The sequence below is a fragment of the Pyxicephalus adspersus genome, chromosome 12 (genome assembly GCF_032062135.1).
Source record: "Pyxicephalus adspersus chromosome 12, UCB_Pads_2.0, whole genome shotgun sequence".
Classification (NCBI taxonomy): Eukaryota; Metazoa; Chordata; class Amphibia; order Anura; family Pyxicephalidae; genus Pyxicephalus; species Pyxicephalus adspersus.
In genome coordinates, this window is record NC_092869.1 from 24,915,534 (window position 1) to 24,935,734 (window position 20,201).

Sequence of the window (20,201 nt, forward strand, 5' to 3'; positions counted from 1 at the left end):
GTGCCACTTGTCGGAACATACATATTGCAGGCTTTAGGGTAGCCCTGTGGGCTGCTACACTTCATTGCCAATGGCTCCTTTCATTTCACAACAGCTTGAGAATTTGGGATTGGTCAGTCTAGTTTTCCTGGATACTCATCCTTGTTTTGGAGGCTGCATTAAAATATAAATACGCATTTATAAATGTCTCTACATTGGATGTAGAGTGGCTGATTCACAATCAGGCCTCTTTTTTTTCTCCTGGGCAGGATGCCTAATTAATTGCACCCACATAGCTATCCCCTCTCCCCAAGTAAGCAAGTGTTTGTTTTAAATTGCAAGCACTTTTATTTATCAAAATTGCAAGTAGTTTGCATATTTTGGGTACCCACTCAGACTTCCTCCGCAGTGGCTATGATGATTCTTATTGACCAGTGAATCCTTAATAGATACCCCCCTTTAAATGTCTTCTGCCAAAAAAAAAAAAACTTTACCTGTCTGTTCTCTGTTTTGTACTACATATTATTCAGTGCAGTGTACACTTGACCCATTCCTGATGTGTATTAAGTTCTGGGAACATGTAACTCCAAAATGCATGTGCAGAAGTTATATCATTAGTGAGGGGACCAATGACCAAAGATAAAAGAAGGCTAAGTGTGCAACAGCTATGGTGACTTTACATGTAGATAATATGTAAGGAAAAACAGATTTCTACTTTACTGTAAATCACCGTAATTCTTGATGAGTGTGGGGGCATATGACAGGCTAATATCTTAGGTTACATATCAGTATGTAACTGTGCAAATATCAGGTCTTTGCGATTCTTAAAACTGTTTTTTCTTTTAGTGAGCTGTGTTGGCAGAGGCACAAGCATGTTTCACGTCGTCGGAGTTACGGGCCGTCATGACGTTTTTGTTTCTCCACGGAAAGTCAACAAAGGACATTCACACTGAGACATCACAAACACAAACACCTGGATATCTCGTTTCAGTACTGGGTATTTCACCGTGGAAGATGAGCCCCGCAGTGGGTGCCCCCCAACCTCAACTGACCCGGCAACCTGCTATGCTGTCCATGAGATGATTATTGAGGACTAGTAAATCTCCACAAAAAAGATAGCCCATATACTTGACATCTCACGGGAGCATGTTGTGTTTGTTATCACCACTATCCTAGACATGCGCAAGCTTTCAGCGTAGTGGGTGCTGAAATGTTTGAACAGTGATCAGAAGAAGTACCAAGCTGAAGCATCCAAAGCCGTTTTGAAGCTGCGCAGGACTTTTCGGCTAGGTTAGTGACTGAGGATGAAACCTTGCTCCACATCTATCAAACTGAAACCAAGTAATAGCCCCACAGCGGGTCCCCGCGGCCAAAGAAGTTCCGAACTCAGAAATAGGCCAAAAAAGCCATGGCATCCGTTTTCTGGGACAAAGACGGTATTCTGTTGGTGGACTACCTACCTCAGGGCTCTGGTATCACCGGACAGTATTATGCTAACCTCGTGGACCAGCTGAAAGAGGCAATTAAGACGAAACGCCGTGGAAAGTTGACCAAAGGGATCCTTTTTTTGCAGGACAGTGCCCCTGCACACACGTCCCAACGTTGTGGCTGCCAAATTGAACACCCTGGGTTTCCAATTGTTCCACCATCCCCCCTACTCACCTGACCTGGCCCCTTCAGACTATTATCACTTCCCGAATTTGAAGAAACACCTGAAGGGGCAACGTTTTGAGGACATTTCTGACGTCAAAAATGCTGCTGAGAGCTGGTTTGCAGCCCAACCAAAGTACTTTTATTTGAAGGGTCTAAAAAAAGCTGCAACTACGCTGTACCAAGTGCATCAGTCTCAGGGGGGAATATGTTGAATAAATGTGTTATTTCATAACTCTGGCTCTCTTCTTTCTGGGCAAAGCCAAGAACTTCCCAGCCCCCCTGGTAAAGTGCAACTTGGATGACCATTATGAGCTGGATTTTGATCTGCTCTGCATTTCTTTGGATACAGCAGCTCTTACTTACCGTATTTTCCGGCGTATAAGACGACTTTTTAACCCAGAAAAATCTGTGCCAAAGTCGGGGGTCGTCTTATACACCGGGTACCGGTACTTACCTGCAGCTTGTCCGGCGTCCCCGCAAGTCGCGTCCCCACGAGTCCTCCTATGCAAGCTGCACAGGAGAATGCGAGCCTGCACAGGAGGACGTGAGCCTGGATTGGCTCTCCAGTGGAGAGCCTGGATTGGCTCTCCACTAGAACACGCCCATTCATTAAAAGGAACGCGCCCATTCATTCCTTAGAACTAGTACTGTACTGTTCCTTCTGCCTCTCAGTTCTTGCACAATAGCGAGATCTGACAGGCAGAAGGAACAGTACAATACTGGGTGTTTAACACGACCCCCAACTGATTGGTTAGAGTGGGGGGTCGTCTTATACGCCGGAAAATACGGTATAACCATTTGCACTGCAACCTATTCTGTGTATTGTGTTCATATTTATGCATTTCACCACTGTATTTCAAAGCCAAATTCTTCAACAATGCTCTGGTCTTCATGAAGCCCTATTAATGCAAGATGGATGTATGTATTCTGGAAGTTTGTGCATTTACCAAAGATGTTTTTAATAGATTTGTGCCTAAGCACCGGTGATTTGTCCAATGGGGCAAGAGTTAGAGCTAGAAGATGGAAGTCTGTTCGGTTTTTGACCCTTTTCACAAAAAGAAAAGCCTGTTTGTCCATAATCATAGGGGTATTGCAGCATGGAATCGTGTGATAGAAAAGAGGCTTCTATTAGAGAAAATGGTGACTGTGGGAGTAGAAACAGAAGTGGCAGTAGGTACATGACATGTGTGATTACAAATGGCCCTCTTTGAATGCTACAAACTTCACCTCACTTAAAGTTCTGAGCTTGTTTTTGAAAAAGAGCTATTAATTAAGAAATTTTGGAGCTTTATAACCCACTCCAGCAGTGACAGGGGGTTTGCATGGGAACCTGCAGTGTGTTGATAACATGCAAGGTTATCTTCATGGTGGAGGAAACAAACTAAAGGGAATACTGTAATTTATTTGCACTTTATGCTTTTAGAAATGGGCTGTATAGGTGAGAAAGTCGCTGTTTCCTTAGATGCTGTCTCTAAGCATGTTTATGTTAGGTGAATCCTAATTTAAGGATAACTTTTGTAAAGAAACGATCCAGAATGCAATACTTACTTAATCTAATAATTCCCATTGCAATCCCTTTAACCCAGGTAAAAAAAAAAGAAGCACCAGACCAATGGCAAAAGAGTCTACAACAAATTAATTAATTTTTATTATTGTTATATAGTACATCCAATGTGTTTTGGAGACCAAAACACTCCCCTTCAGGGCATCATTTGTTATAATATTTTAAATAGACTCAGACTCTTTCTGATAATTTTGCTTATAAAAAAGATGTTAACGAATGAATACAATTCCCCCAGTACAAATATGGTTGCATAAGGAAGTCCTATATTGGTGGCATTTCTAGACAGAGAGAAAGACTGAAATTGTTGATTTACTTCCAAGTGCTACAGAAAGTGGTGCCATGTAATAAAGTAGCACTACTCTCTGTAGCAGTTTTCTGTGAATCTAGGTTCTCTGATGACGTGCCCCAAACAGTGGGTCCTTAAGCTCCTGTAAAGTGGTTTATTGTGCACTGGGTGTCCTTCAGGAAGAGGAACATCATCCTGTGTTGGAGAGGACTTCTTGGGTGGGACATCATCTAAGGTCATATTTATTTCATCTAGTGCTAAGTATTTAATATTATAATACCGAAATAACTAACATAGACAGAAAAAATACAGACTTTTTACATAATTAATTACCTTATGTTACTAAACTTATCTGAGTGGCATTGAATTTTTGAGACATGCAACTTTTGTTCCTCATTTTTTTTTGTTGGAATCCACTGTACTAAACCCTTTATAAGTGTGGTGTTCCCACCTATCAGTAACGTGGAATAAATATGTTGAAAATGTTTTGAAATGGTTTAATTTAGAACAAACTAAATGCCACGGTGGTTGTTTCCATGTATGTGACCACCTTGATACTAATTAAAGCATTATTTTGTTTCACATGTCATTGGGTAGATATGGAGAGCAGTGGTGGAAAGCGGTGACAGTTGGTGGATTTGTGGGTGAAATCTTTTAGTAACAGGCACACAAGTTGAGAGGAAAGATAAAGCTGCTTTTAAAAAAAGTGCTTTAGCATATCTGTATGATAACAGGTGAAACACCTTTACTGCTATTAAATATTTACTAAGACTTGGCTGTAGGGCGGGTGCTGTGCGCCTTTGAGTATGGAGCCATTGATAAGGTATCACTGAGGGGCCAAGTTAATGAGTAATCTGTTAGGGCACACATTCCTTTTATGTCTCTCTTCTCTCCTGAAAATGACCTGAAATGAGGCTGCTGGGAATATATTTCTACTGATATTTCTCAAGAGTGGCTAAAGAGGAATACTAGCTACAAGGGGAATTCGGACCTTTGGCTGTAATGGGATTGCAAGAGTGGCTAGACAAATAAATCAACCACATAAAAAGATTTATACAGCCAGACAGAGAATCCACTTACTTGAAGTCAAGTGCTTTCTTAAAACAGGTGCAAATTCATTTTTCTGAAGCATTTTTACTGCTTACAGTTTATGGAAATCCAAAACTTTTTTTTAGTTTTGAATAAAATGGAGAATGTTTAGAGCCTCTTAAGGTTTTTAATGTCACCTGCATCTCCGCTCAGGAGATTCACCCCTAGTTTCTCTTCTAATAGAGATACCTGTTTCTACTCCCACAGTCACCATTTTTCTCTAATCGAAGCCTCTTTTCTATGCTGCAATACCACTAAGATTATGGACAAATGGGCTTTTCTTTTTGTGAAAAGGGTCAAAAACCGAACAGACTTCCATCTTCTAGCTCTAACTCTTGCCCCATTGGACAAATCACCGGTGCTTAGGCACAAATCTATTAAAAACATCATTAGTAAATTCACAAACCTCCAGAATACATACAACCCTCCTGCATTGATAGGGCTTCATGAAGACCAGAGCATTGTTGAAGAATTTGGCTTTAAAATACAGTGGTGAAATGCATAAATATGAACACAATACACAAAATAGATTGCAGTGCAAATGGATATAAGTAAGAGCTGCTGTATCGAAAGAAATGCAGAGCAGATCAAAATCCAGCTCATAATGGTCATCCAAGTTACACTTTACCAGGGAGGGCTGGAAAGTTCATGGCTTTGCTCAGAAAGAAGACAGCCAGAGTTATGAAATAACACATTTATTCAACATATTCCCCCCTGAGACTGATGCACTTGGTACAGCGTAGTTGCAGATTTTTTAGGCCCTTCAAATAAAAGTACTTTGGTTGGGCCGCAAACCAGCTCTCAGCAGTATCTTTAACGTCAGAAATGTCCTCAAAACGTTGCCCCTTCAGGTATTTCTTCAAATTCAGGAACAGATAATAGTCCGAAGGGGCCAGGTCAGGTGAGTAGGGGGAATGGTGGACCAATTGGAAACCCAGGGTTTTCAATTTGGCAGCCACAACGTTGGGACGTGTGCTCAGGTGGAATGTCAAGTATCAGGGCTATCTTTTTTGCGGATATTCGCTGGTCCTCAAAAATCAGCCCATGGACAGCATCGCAGCTTGCTGGGTCAGTTGAGGTTGGGGGGCACCCACTGCGGGGCTCATCTTTAACGGTGAAATGCCTAGTCTTGAAATGGGATATCCAGGTTTTGACAGTGCTGTAGGAAGGACACTTCTCCGCCAGTGTTTGTGACATCTCAGGGTGAATGTCCTGATATAGATATATATATATCGCCTAGGCGATCAAGAATGAAGAAGAGCACGGAGGAAGAGGGGAGATGACAGCAGCCAAACCAATACCGGAATGACGCGGGACCCAATGGAGGAAACCTCCTGAAGGATAGACTGATATGCGGGATTGAGGGTAAGTGTGATTTTTTATTTTTTTAGTTTTTAGTTTTGGGTTAGTCTTGGTTTTACTTCCTCTTTAAAAAACTAGGTTGCCAAATGATAAAAAGGCATAGGATGAACAATTCCAGCAGGTATAATCAGCTTTTCACTTTTTGTTTGTTACTGTTTGAAAGTCATTTTGAAGTAAATATCGGGTGTTATGGACAAATACATTGCTGCAATGCTGAATCTCAAGCATTGCTGAGATGAGTAGCTATACATTCTAATTAGCACCCTAACAACCTTACCTAACACACTATGCTGTTTCACAGGTAAAAGCACTATAGTGCTTTACAATGCACTGCCAAAAACAGCACAGTTCTAATTATTAGACTGCGTTAAGCAGCAATGCAACACGCATGATGCAGGCCCTTACACATTAGCCATTACATGGCTTCATGATCATATGTAATAAACTGATTAGATATCCCATTCAGTAGCTAGCACTATGGTGTGTGCAGTCTGCAGATTTATTAAACTATTGAGATAACAACAGATAGAGGCTAAACTAATAAGTGGTTGTTTTGTTTTCAACCAATGTAATGCATTACTAAACTGGAAGGACAGCCTGTAAGTGTAGTGAGTAAATATGACTTCCTCATGTTAACCGACTCAACACATTCAGATACATAATAATGTATAGTATTAAATTCCCTTTAAAAAGGCAGAGGGCAGTGTGCAAATTTTTATAGCTCCCAGGCACTATTCAGAATTGATGTTTCATTTATCTAACTTTAGTAAATGGAAATGCGATTGTTATCCAAGAATTTTTGTGCTTGTAGTACAATAGCAGTTTTATCAGTCAATGAAACAGATTGGGCCTGATTTATCAAAGCTCTCCAAGACTGGAGACAATAGACTATCATAGGAGAACCTAGGTGATCCAGCAAACCTGGAATGGATCTGGGCCAGGATTGAAAAGATTTGCAATAAAATAATTTTTAAAAAATTGATTACAGGTTAGCTGGAGCACCCAGGTTCTTCCATAATAGTCTTATCTTTTCCAGTCTTGGAGAGATTTGATAAATCCGGTCCACTGTGTTTAATTAAATTTAGTTAATGATAAACTGAGATCACATGAGGGGATGTAAGTTGAAATTAAAAATGAATTCCAGAAATATAAATGATGCTCCTTTAACATTTTTATGTTAACATTATAAGTTAACATGTTAACATATAACATTTCTTTATTTTCATATAGAGATTCTCCTTTTAACCTATGAATTTTTTGCAGAATTACATTAACCTGAGTGCATTGCACCTTGAGAAGTAAAAGCAGACTGTAAGCATATGAAAATATTAGTCTTGCTCACTGCATTTTGGTAAGTCCAAATGCAAGGTGTCTCATTTCACGTTATCTGAAGTAGCTGAAAAGTTAGTGACCTCCTCTTTAATAGGGACAGAAAAACATATGGTAGATGAACAAAGCTAGACTATAACAATGTGTGCCAAATAGGAGGGATGATCATGAATACCTGGGTAAAAGTCAGATGGACATGGAATGGTTGAGTAAGACAGGAATTATAAAAGAGGTGGAGAGCACGTACACAGTTGTGTATGTTGGGTCTTTCAGACAGTTAGACTTTGAAACTTCATTGTTTGCATTTAATTAGACAGAATGCACTGTGTGACATTGTGCCTATGCCGTCAGTATTCAATCTGGGACCAAATTCTCTCTTTTTGCCTGAGAGCAAAATGATGTGACATTATGTGCCCTGGCACACAGAATACTTACAAGAAGAAACTGTATGTCAGCCTCTTCTGGCATTGAAAGTTGTCTGAACCTATGTATAAACTAATATTTAATTAAAATGTGCCAGGTAAATCTGAAACTTTAATATAGCTTATATGTTTTGTCACCAAAGTACTGCTATAGTTAGTTTTAAAGTGGTGATTTAGTCCACCTATTAACTCAAATCATGGATGGACCCTAGCGGGGAGAGTCAGTCCTTCCTTCTAACACCTCTTTTTTACTACAATAATAAGATCTCCCTGTCCTAATTCCCCCGTATTGCTATTTTTTAATTACACTTGCCTGTCCTCACTCAAGGGCACCAACATCCCCACCCGACTTTTAGGTTGCAGGTCTTCAGCCATCAAGTTTGACCAAACTGGAATAATGTGACCCCCAGTAGTGCTCACAGATTTTCATTCATTCTTGGCAGCTAGGTGTATGCTAGGGTAACTGGCATTGTACACTGCTATGCATTTGTTACTTAAAGCGTACCTAAACTCAACTTAAAAAAAAAAAAAAAAAGGCGCAGCACTGCCCCTTTAAGTCTGCATCATTGCGGCAATCAAGATTTAAGTGCAGAGCCTCCCAGGATACCTACATCTTGTATCCCTTTGGCTGCTCCTTCCACGCATGCCCTAATTTCGGGCATGCGCAGAAGGAAAAAGGTTCCGATCTCATGCATGCACAGAAAGAAGACAAGAAGAAGACAGAAAAGAAGACCTAAGATGGCGGCGCCAGGATGAAAAGAAAATCCTGGACGGCGCGGGACCAGATCATGGGAAGGACCAGCGCCATCGAGAGATCTGCGAGATTAAAGGTGAATGTAATGTTTTTATTTTTAAATTAGTTCAGATTTAAAGAAAAGTTTGTGAACAGGTAGGTAAGTTTATTTTAATACAGAAGGTACATAATCTGCTAGTTCCACTTTTAGTGTTACCATTTCATGTTCCAGCTCTTCCCTTTACTTCTCCCTGATCTAAATTAATATTTAAATCCTGCAAATATATCTTCTTTAATACCACAACAAGTATCAGATGACACAAAACTCACCTCTGGAGTACCTGAAATATGTAAATTTTCAGGTGGTTAATCTCTGTATCCGTGTAAACTGACTCTAAAATATCCCCATTTGAGTGAAACTACAGTCACTGAAACAAAAATCACCTGGAGGTAGAACTTTATGGCAGCAGAGACATGCAAATCTCCTTTGCCAAAATACCTCCAGCTCCTGGTGACTTTTTGTTCTCTACATTGCATGATGTTTATAGCTCAGCTCAGTCCTTGGCAGACAATATATGTACCTGCATCAACTGCTATAGAAGAGAAAAAGGCAATTGAGCAAGGCTGATTAACAGAAAATGTCTGCAGGTTCTCCTGTCTGGAATTATCATATCACACAATTGCATGCAGTAGGTGGTGCTTCTAATATAATTTTGCAAAGAAAGTTTGGGCAGTAAGGCAGTTCATTGCAAGGTATGCAATCTTTTTTTGCAATCTAGCAAATGACTTTTAGGTAATCCATTCCAGGTGTGCTAGATCACCCAGCTTCACTGATGAAAGTGTATCCTCTCCAGCCTTGGAGAGCTTTAATAAATTAGGCGCAGCGTGTCTTATAGTCAGCAGAAAGTCAGATAGTGTCCACCTTATATCTTAGCTAGAGAACATACAGCATATACTCTAGCCCTTTCTTCCTCAGCCTTACTGGCTTATTTCATTAACAAGATTTCGGTTCTGTCCAACATGGAGGCTCAGTATCAAATGTAAGCATTACTTACCCATAATGTAAGTAAATATAGCCTGGCTAAGATTGCCAGGTCTACCATATTGACACTCACCCATGCATAACTCTTTCAAAAAGCCGGGGTCATGTCTGATCATTTTTGAGAGTAGTACTGAGGCAGTGTGCTGTAATGGTTTTGTGAAACTATGTATAGCACCTTACTATACCTTGAGAGCAGGGTGACAATTTATCATCAGGTTGCTTGTTCCAAAAGCTCACCATTCTAATAGCCCTGATCAGACAGAACTGTCAATCATACAGTTCCAGGTGCTAGGCTATCCTGCTCACCAAAATTCAGTAATGTTTACCTAACAGGTAGAGATCAACAGTTCCTGATTTATCTTAGTATCTGTTTTATTTAGTTTGTGTTTGCCAGAAATTAAGTTGGAAACACATTATTTGTAGCCAATAAACAATCAGTTAAAGGCACAGGTTACATATAATGCAATAATCGCAAACGTCATTGATAAAGCATGTAGAGGTACAGCAAATTCACATAATTTGTACAAGAATAGAAGGCCCCAGGCACAAAACCCCCCAAAACCAATATACTTGTAAACTGTGTGCCCTTAGTCAGTGATAACAGTAAACATATACCATGTGTACATCAAATATACAGTATAAATATGTTTATTATTGTTATTATTAATATTATCCCTATTTAATGTACAGCGATGCGTAATATGTTGGCACTATATAAATCCTGTTTACTAATAATAATACTAATAATTTTAATGGCTTTAAATTAGCTGACACATTAATACCTTCCATAAACATATTCAGTCATGGTTAAGCATTAGTGTCTGCTTTAAAATTTCATTGGCCTCAGACACTGCCTGTCCTAATTGAGTGCTTATGTTTTTCTTCAAGCAATAGTAGCATTTTGATCACAAGTTACTTTAGAGCGTGGTTTCATGAAAAATGTTAAGTGGACCAAAGATTTAGCTGTTTTGTATTTAGAATCTTTATTTTGTGAAGATTTTAGCTTGTTATAGATGTGGTCAGATAAGGAGACAATTTATTCTTCATTGGCAGTGCAGTTCCTCAAAACTGTGTATCTGCAGTATGAAATTATCTAAGGCACTGACGCATCTGATTGCTAGTCTTATATTTTTAGTGAGATATAGAGAAATGGTGAAGAAAGTATGCCTGAGGAGCTGCAGTGAAAATATTTTTTTATTCTTTTTGATCCTTTGTGCATCTGTGATTTCTTAACTTCATCTGCTGCTACCTGATCGTTCTGGAAGGAGGAATGCAGCCTTGACATGAGTGATTTCTCCTACTATTCCTCTACTAAGATGATTGCTACATAGAAACAAAGTGCAAAGCAAGGCATGGAAAGTCAGTGATGGAGAAAAGAACAACTGTCGGGAGGCTGCAGGTAATATTGGTAATTAGGTATTTGCTTTCTTGGTTTTGGGCACAGCTCCCACAGTTCGGGTCCTCCTAAAGCTGAAGTACACACTATAGATGATTGCAAAACTCCAGCATGTGTACAGCAGTCCCCCAACATAGTTTAACGATCCGCCATGAACAATCACCATTGTTTCAGGTGAAGAAGTTTATGTACAGTGGTCCCCTGATGGTATTTAGAAAGCTGATGTGGATCAACCAGCAAGGATGATCATTGTCATATCCTATGGAGGAGGATGCGGCTGAATGTCCCCACCTTTCCCTTTTTATAGAACTAAACAGTACTGTGTGTACAGTGCTTGTTCATTAAAGTGTCACTGAAAACAATCTATAAAGATTGATTCCCTACAACAGAAATGCACCATCAGCATGAATAAAACACTCTTATTCTGTGTACTTGAACTACTTTGACAGTGACCTGTGTGGGGATAATAGAAGGCAATTTAATTTGTTCACAAAGCAACATATGCTAATTTACATTATGGTGTTTTTCACAATAAAAAATGACATCCAAAAAAATAAATATTGTGTGCGGAAACTTTCTTTTCCACGGAATCGGACATTCACTGAAACATTTTCTGGTGTAGAATAAATTATTGCAATTGACACACATGGACCTGGAAGATTTCAGTGAATGTCAGATTCACTGCTTTATAAATAGATCCCTGAGTGTGCATAACATATCATCGTCTTCTGTTTAGTGTAAATTTGTAATTTATCTTATCCTCCAATATGTTATCAGACCTCAGATGGATGGATCGGGATCTTTTTCCTTCTCTCCTGCATGGACCCCTCATAGAACCTCCCTGGTAAATGAGACAAAAACTGATACAACCCCTATGAAATATAAATAAACAATACTTAAAGCTGAATAAAACAAAAAAGAAACAATGCTCATAAACATTAGGAAAAAGTTGATATGCAGCCAATTTATTAGCCTGTGCAGAAAATGATGATAAGTTATAAAACAACACATTGGAATTAAAATACTGCATATCTGTGGTTTACTCAGATCAATGCAAAGGATTAAGTCAGATCAATGCAAACAATTAAAGTTTATCTATAGCTAAAACTTTTTATTACATTTTTGGATAGATAGAGTATAAAATCCCTGCATTCAGTTGATTGAGACCAACAAAAACTGCAAAATAATTTGTTTTCTGGGAAGGACTTATAAAGTTTAGCAATGTTTATTATGGCATGCATTTATTTCTCACTCAATACAATGTGTTCCCCCCTGTAACCAAGAAGAAATCATCTTGTATCTAGTACTTTATGCAATCCATGCAAATGCTTTGGAAATTTGAAAGTTTATATTCTGTCTTTACCATTGCTTTTCCACTGTGGTCACTGTGCTGTAAGATCTGCATGCTCATAATGGAAAATATAAAGCACTCATCCTCTTACTGACATAAATAGATATAATAATGTGAGCACTGTTGTATGGAGAAGGAAGGAAAAATGCAAGCAATTGATTGACTGCTGCTTCCTCCCCCCCTTCATTGAATGAAACCCGGCATGGCATCACCTTCATTGCTTTCGTCATTGACTCTGGACTGCACCCTAAAGTATATTACTGAAAACCCCTTTCACATGTTTGTGTAGCAACAAGAAGCCGGGTTATTACTCTCTGTGCTCTCAGCAATTACACGCAGTAATATATTCAGTGACATTCTGCAGGAATATTACTTTCTAATATTGTGTGCTGTAGGGCGCGTGCATATTAATCTCCCTCGGCGCCGGACTCAGCTGCTGCTGACATTTCATGATGATGGGTAAACGGCATGTTTCATTTCACAGCTCAGGTCAAACTTTTTCTTTTTTTTTGATAGTGGAGGTAAATACTCTGAATAGACAACTAGAGGCAAACTGCACACTTACAATAAATTTGCATTACTTAGCGGATATTACAGTGCTTCTGACATTATACCTTTATGCTATGCAATATAAAACTTTGTAGGACTTTGGAGGACTCTTTCTATACGAGTCATTGACCATGGTGTATATTTTTCATACTCTCAGCAGTGGAACTATAGCTAAATAGATCCCATAGGCCTTGGCGAATATCGGGGTTTTAACTTCTTCCCACTATTGACCATGGGTTTTAAAAGATCTGAGACTTTACAGTAATGGTCAGATCAGTATGTGCTTTGGTTGGGTGTCCATGACCCATATAACATATAAGAGAGTAGAAACAGCTATGTATACACATTGAGGAAATTTTAGGATATGGCCCATGACATTTTTTCCATTTCAGTGGATAAATAGAAGCCATAGGTTAATAAATACCCTATCATCAGAGGGACAGAGACTTGGCCAATAATTACTGTATAGACCTTATGGCTATTGTATGGTTTCTAGTCTCCGGTCCTTGCATATCAGTTTTGCAGCTTTATTTGATTCCTGCCCCATGAAAAGGTTGTTTCCTTTTTAATTACTCTGGATACTGATAACAATAATATATAAAAATATTATCACTTTTGAAAATCAGGATATGGACCTGAATTTAATGCTTGTTTTTCTATTAGATCTAGGACTTTGGACTTGCAGAAGGCTGGTCACCAGTATTGTTTACTCCAGCTGGTTGTAAGGTCATCAGATTTATGGACGCCCACTCAATGTCCTAGAATTAGAGGCAGTGATAAGGAAGATCGGACATAGGACCCTCTCTGTTCACATTTCCAGTTTTGCAATGCTTGGAAAACTGATCAACATTGCAGTGCCCATAATGTTGTTGCTAAGGATAGTAGACAAGACTGCTTATGATCACCAGTTCCACCACTGCTTTTCTTTCAGCGGCTTTTCCTATCCTAGCGAAGAAGAAAATACTTTTATTGGCTGCAACAGAATCGCTGCCCCAGGACTAGCATGCAGCACTTACAGCAGAGTATAGTTTTATGGGCAGGTAACTGTAGGACAAATTCCCCTTAAAGGGAGCTTCTGACTACAATATTTTATCATGACTCATGGAACACTCTTTTTCACTTAAAAATGACATTCCAATTTTTGCCAAACTTGAAAAGAGAATTTAAAAGAGTTTTCAAACATGCTCACCTCAAAAGTTGTAGGCATTGTTGAATACTGCTTCTGTAAAGTTCATACCAAAATCACTAAAGTTCTTGAAGTGATAATTTTAGCATTTCAGCTTCCTGTCCCCTTCCCCTAATTCTAAATCAAGTGCTATGGGAGGAGTGTCAGGGTGAGCTGAGAGTGCTTTGGGGATGACTTGTCCCATTGTTTCTGTAGACACAGAAATCAGTAAGGGCACCTAAAAGTTAAACCTTACTACCTTTCTCTGTCATGCCATAGTTTTAATACATGTAACCACATTGGTGATCTGCAGGATCATAGGGAATCATCATTAGTGTGTGCCTTTATCAGGATGTGGTGAACTGCGTCAATGCCCAGGGCCCAGTTGATAGAATAGCAGGGGTGTAAGGAATTGGACTACTGCCCCATTTTGTCTATTGCCATCCCTACCCCTCACAGTTGTGGTGCATTGCTGCCAGAAAAGGCATGACAAACTGCAGACAATGCCGAGAACCGGGGTATCTAGTTGGATGCTAACAGTTCTCTAGCGGTTCTAGCTCTAAAACAGAGTGAAAATTAGAATGAGGTTGGTAATAAAAAGTATTATAAATTCATTTTAAAATGTTAATTTTTGTTAGCTAATATATGTAATGATAATCTCTCTTAAGTGCATTAAATCTTTGTGTGTCCTTTCTGGTTTACACCGCTGTGTACCTAAATAGTTTGTATTACAATTTAGGATCTCTTGAGGAAAATATTGAGAAAATATCTCTGCTTGAAATACAGATTGCTGTTCTGAATTCTTTTTAATACCAAAATCAACAAAGGAATTTTAGCAAGATTGCTATTTTGCTCTGAAGCAAACTAAAAGCAAACTTGGAGTATTATGTTTTCACAGACCTTGCATGATATGGACTTTAAACTCTTAGTAACTGAATTAGTGTTGCAATTTTCACTAACCGGAAACTTCAGCCACAACAATCAAAGTCTACACTTTACATCCTCAACTGTATAGTGTACTGATATTATATATTTATATATATATATATATATATATATATATATATATATATATATACTATATCTATAGTATAACATAAGATAGTTCATAGAATATACAGATAAGACTGCCAAAGAAGAGAAAGAAAATATAATAAAATACATTCTAAAAAAATCATGAGTATAACACACACAATTGCAAAAGAATCAACAGCAATGGAAAAATTAAAAAAAGGAAAACTAAATTGGTAAATGTTGTGGATTTTTTTGGTGTCATTTAAAAAGTAAATGCAGGTAACTAACTCACATGCTTTTAAAGTCTGAAGGGTCCATTGGGACCAAATGTAATGAGCAAATTTTCTACCTTGGAAAATGGATCAGATTGCACTGTAAGAGGAACAGTGAAATAAATACTTCAACTATAGAGCCTGTTCAAAATCTTGGTACCAGCATCACATGACTTTATCATATTTTACAGTCTTTTGCATCTGCAACAATGCTACCCACTAGGCTGCTTCTATTAAACCGAACCAGACCTAAGAAACAAAAATCGTAAGCAGGCAGTTCTTTATTGCAGACGGAACATGCAATGCCTCTTCTGCAATAAAACAAACTTACCTTCCCATTAGCAATCTTTTGTTGAATATACGCTGAGCTGCATTTGCACAGGAGTTACGTGATTTCAGCCTGGTTAATTCAGATGTCGGAAGGCCAAAACCTGAAGGTGTATGCTGCACAGCAACACTTGTTACTTTAGTTTAAACCATATCAGGTTCATTTTAAATTGGCCATGTATGGACAAATATTGCTGCATGGAGCTATCACTATAAATATGTATAAAAAATTATTGATGGTTTGGATCTTTGATTATTTTTGAATGGTGAGTTGATAAACAGGACATCCGTAAAGAGACAACCATTATGTGATGCTGCAAAATTGAATGGAAAATTACTTTAGCGGATCTGCTAAGCTGTCTTCAGTTCCCCCTGCGATTGCTTTGCTAAAAAATCTGTGAATAAAACCTTTGGCATTTTCTGCAAGGTACCTTTAGCGCATAGACCTAAAAGCCTGTGTGTATCTTAGGTTATAAATTCCTTTACAGGAAAGTATTCATTGTAGTCATGAATAATGCATTGTATTTTATCACCAGACTTTCTTTGCCATAAAAGTTGCATGTACATCCAATGAGTCACCCAGAACACTTGGTAACTTATCCTTCTTTAAAACACATAAAGTAATTGTACTTTGCAGGCTACTGCTATCTATATGTAGGGAAAAAGTGACCCTCCGAAGGGAGCCAGAAGTCTTGGATAACAATATCCTCCCTGTTTATTATTAACCCTGTAGACTTAGATAGTGGACTGCAGTGCATTAGCTTCTATCTGTGTAATATTCATAAAAGGTTGTGAAAGCCAGAGAAGCAAACATTATCAGTGTCCTGGTATTTCCTTATGTCCTTGCTAACCATTTTTACTTACTACACTAAGCTGTAAGACTTTAGACAGATGTCAGACAGAACTTTCAGTAGCAATTTTACAACATTATATTATCTATTTGTACTATAAAATGTTTACTTTATGTTGGTTCTTTCATTTTTGTTTTATAAGAATTACACAAGTAATTTATGGCATTGGGTCTGCTTGCCCAACAGGTAAATATATCTGTTGTTGATTCAGTGAGCAGGATTTAAGCACCTATGTTCCCAGCTCCACCCAATTTTTACATTATTTACATGTTGGTTCCACTCTGGCATCCTTTACCATCTGCAACAGATTTGGGTAGTCTAAAGGTGCGTACACACTTCCAATTTTTATCGTTCCAATCGAACGACGAACGATCGATTGGGCAAAAAATCGTTCGTAAAAAAGTAACCAACAACGCCGACGAACGAGGAAAGTCGCTGGAAACGGACCGACGGATCGGATTGGACGACGATCGTTGAACATCGTTCGTGTGTACGGTCGTTCGTTGATCGTCCATGTTCAGAGCATGCGTGATGAACGAACGTCCGTTCACTTTCCTGTCGTGCACATAGTTCCTCTATCGCTCAAACGATCGTATCTATTGTGTGTACAATATCTACGAACGATCGTGTCGTTAACTCTATGTGCAGGATCGGTGCTATACGATCGGTCGTATATATCGTGCATGAACGTTCGTCGTTCGTTTTCCAACGATAATAATTGGAAGTGTGTACGTAGCTTAAGGCTTTGCAATAATTATTGTTGGAAAGGATCTTTCATGATCTAATCTGCACAATGCATGAACGAGCGCTGTACATACAGCGCCATTCTGCACGATGAAAAGGGGAGGGGGGAGACCGACGATTGGCACCCCGCTGCACTCTCTCCTCTTCATTTTCATTACAATCATCCCTCGTCCGTAGATCCACCAGGCAGGTCGTTTGAATGACGAGCGATGTACACACGCCAGATTCTCGTCCATTATCAGCCCTGAGGTATCCCCAGCCTAAGCCATTTTTACTACTTTCTAGTGTGGTCAAAGAACGTCTAATCATTCAGATAGCTTCAAAACATACATTGGCAGCCGATGGAAGGGCTCCTTGCTGTTTACTATAAGAACAATCAGAGCTGTGTTGTTATAGTTAACGACTGGGAGCAATCATACTGCTTGCTGGTTGTTAAGGATTGCTTGGAAGTTATGATCTATTGAAAACATTGCCATCTTAGGAGGTGAAGGAAAATCTTCCATTGTGGACTTTAAAAACACAAAAAAAAACAAAAGTCACCTGTCAAAAAGTTTAATTTGAAAAAGAAATTCATCTTGTAGCACGCTAATCATCTGAAGCCCACTAGCAAACCCACCAAGGGTTGAGGATGGCTCAAAAGAGGAAATGCAGTGATATGGACTTGTTCAATCAAAGCCCCAATTTACAATATGATGGAAAGATTTGAAATGGGTATTTGCATATCGGAGACTGATGGGCAATTTTTCAAAACACCTAAAAGAAGTGGGCACTATTGGTGCCCGAGTCCAGGGATGTACTTACTTTTTCCCCAATACCCTACTAAATCTCCTTGTTTGTGTGTTTGCCTGGTCGAATATATTGATGTGCAAACTGTTTTCAGTAGATGCACTTACTTTTTCATGTATATATGAATGTATATATCAACGCTAGACACAAACCCCTAGACACAATCATCTAAAACATTAAAGCCACCTGCCCATTATTGTGACACCTTTACCGTGTGCCCTGTAGCACTTGGCATCAAGTTAGCAGCTGATATTTTAAGTCACACTTCTACTGTCCACCTGCCTATTTCCCATGCTTGCCTACTTTGGATCCTGCTTCTGTTTTTTCCCCAGGTTAAAGACGCACATGCACCCATATGATTGTACAGAATACAGTATAGACCACACCATCTTTTTTGTTGCTCTGTGATTTAGTTCTGGTGATTATTTGTCCATCATGAGCTCATATGAAGCAAACAGCTGTGTGTTTGGACAACTTTCTCATGGCCAGTATTACGTTTTTCAGCAAATTGTACTTCAATAGCTCTTCTGAGAGATCAGACCACATGACTGACCTTCTCCTCCCTATGTACATTAACATATTTTGGGTGCCCATGCACCCATTGCCAGTCCACTGGTTGTACTACCTTGGAACACTTTTGGTAAATACTAGCTAGTGCGTAGATCTGTGTTTAAAGATGTTCTGACCCACTCATCTAGCTATCCCAGTTCGGTCAAAGTTTCTCAGATCTTTACACTAATTCATTTTTTCTTCTTCCAACAAATGCCCTACAAGAACCAACAGTTCACTTGCTAAACTAAAATGAGCCACCCCTTGATGGGTGACATTGTAACAAGATAATCATTGTTGTTCACTTCATCTGTCAGTATTGTAATGTTTTGGATGATCAGTGAATAAATGTTGTGTTTATAGAGCAGTCAGCAGTGTTTAGTGAGCTTTACAAGTTTGTTCATTTTGATTTAGATTGTCAAACTTTTATTCAAAACTCATTTACGTATTACTCATGTAAACTTTTGCTTTTTTGCCTTTCTTCAGTTTACACCAGTCCCTTTCTCAAGAAATAAATCTAAAGGAGCAGTTCTCTCAGGCAATGGCTCTGTATGATGAAGCTCTGAAGAATCGTGAGAAGCTCCTCAGCATTACCCAGCAGCAAAATCAAGAGCTGGGGCTCAAACTGCGAGAGGTACAGACCCAGAATGCAGAGCTGCAAGAATCCCTGCACAAAGCATCTATCACTCAAAAGGAAATGGAGGAGAAAGAGCACAAGTAAGCCCAAAATCTACTATTGTATCAATTTCAGTAAGGTGGTATAATGTTTCACAAATATACTTTTAAAGTAGCATAATTCGAATATTTTCAAATGTTAAATATGAAAGTTGAATATGACCTCAAAATCTGGTTTTGGTATTTTATCTTTTAATGGGCTTAATTTAGCTGAAGTTCTACTTTAAAGTAATCAGGTAAGAAAATCCGAAATGCCAATGTCCCCGTGGAACCCTGTGGGATTCCAGGCCCAAACTGTATAAATAACCTGGCTTTTTCAGTTTATTTTATATAGGTAGCCTATGCAGCATTTTTAACATTTGACAGCATATTTTGTATCATATACCATTTGTATAAAAAAAGAATGTACAGAGAGTCCCCGAGTTAAGGACATCCGACATACGGATGACTCTAAATACGGACGGGGCTTCCCTGCTCGCTCCTGTGCAGGAGGGAGGCTTGATGGGAGGGAGGGGGCAGTTTACATGACTTGCAGAAGTCTTTTGCTGTTCTGCAACATCTTGTAACTCCTTAATGACCAAGACAAACTCCACAGTTTTTTCCTTTTGTATATCAAAGCACAGCTTGCTCCAGAAGTTATAGAATGTCTAGGCTTCATAAAGTTCTCTTTTTTTTTGCTTTGTTTGTAAATAACCCACAGTGAGGATTTTATACAGTAACTGACACCTTGTTGTCTAATATTATGTTGAGACAAACATCTGTCATAATTGCATTTAATAAAATAATGTACCTGTTCTGACTTACATACAAATTCAACTTAATATTAAACCTACAGTCCCTATCTCATATGTAACCCGGGGACTACCTGTAAAGCTTTTTACAAACTGGGTTATTCTGGAATATTTCCTATGATATCTGCACATTTGCTGGACCTAAAACCTGACTTTAGGTTTGCCAGACTCCATTTCTGCTGCTATTTACAGAATTGCAGTCTGATCCTAAAATATTTAGCTCAGGAGAGGGGTCATCCACAATCTAACCACCCAATCCCTACTACTTCCTT

General features: G+C 38.8%; 1 protein-coding gene across 4 annotated transcripts in view; it reads left to right on the forward strand.

Annotated features, from left to right (window-relative positions):
* The window catches only part of MIPOL1 (mirror-image polydactyly 1), a 213,822-nt gene that overhangs the window by 179,584 nt on the left and 14,037 nt on the right, over positions 1 to 20,201 (forward strand). For all 4 annotated transcript variants that reach the window (XM_072427689.1, XM_072427692.1, XM_072427691.1 and 1 more), the window contains one exon: positions 18,950 to 19,180. In XM_072427689.1, coding sequence (XP_072283790.1) covers positions 18,950 to 19,180 — 231 coding nt within the window. The remainder of the gene's footprint in view (positions 1 to 18,949; positions 19,181 to 20,201) is intronic.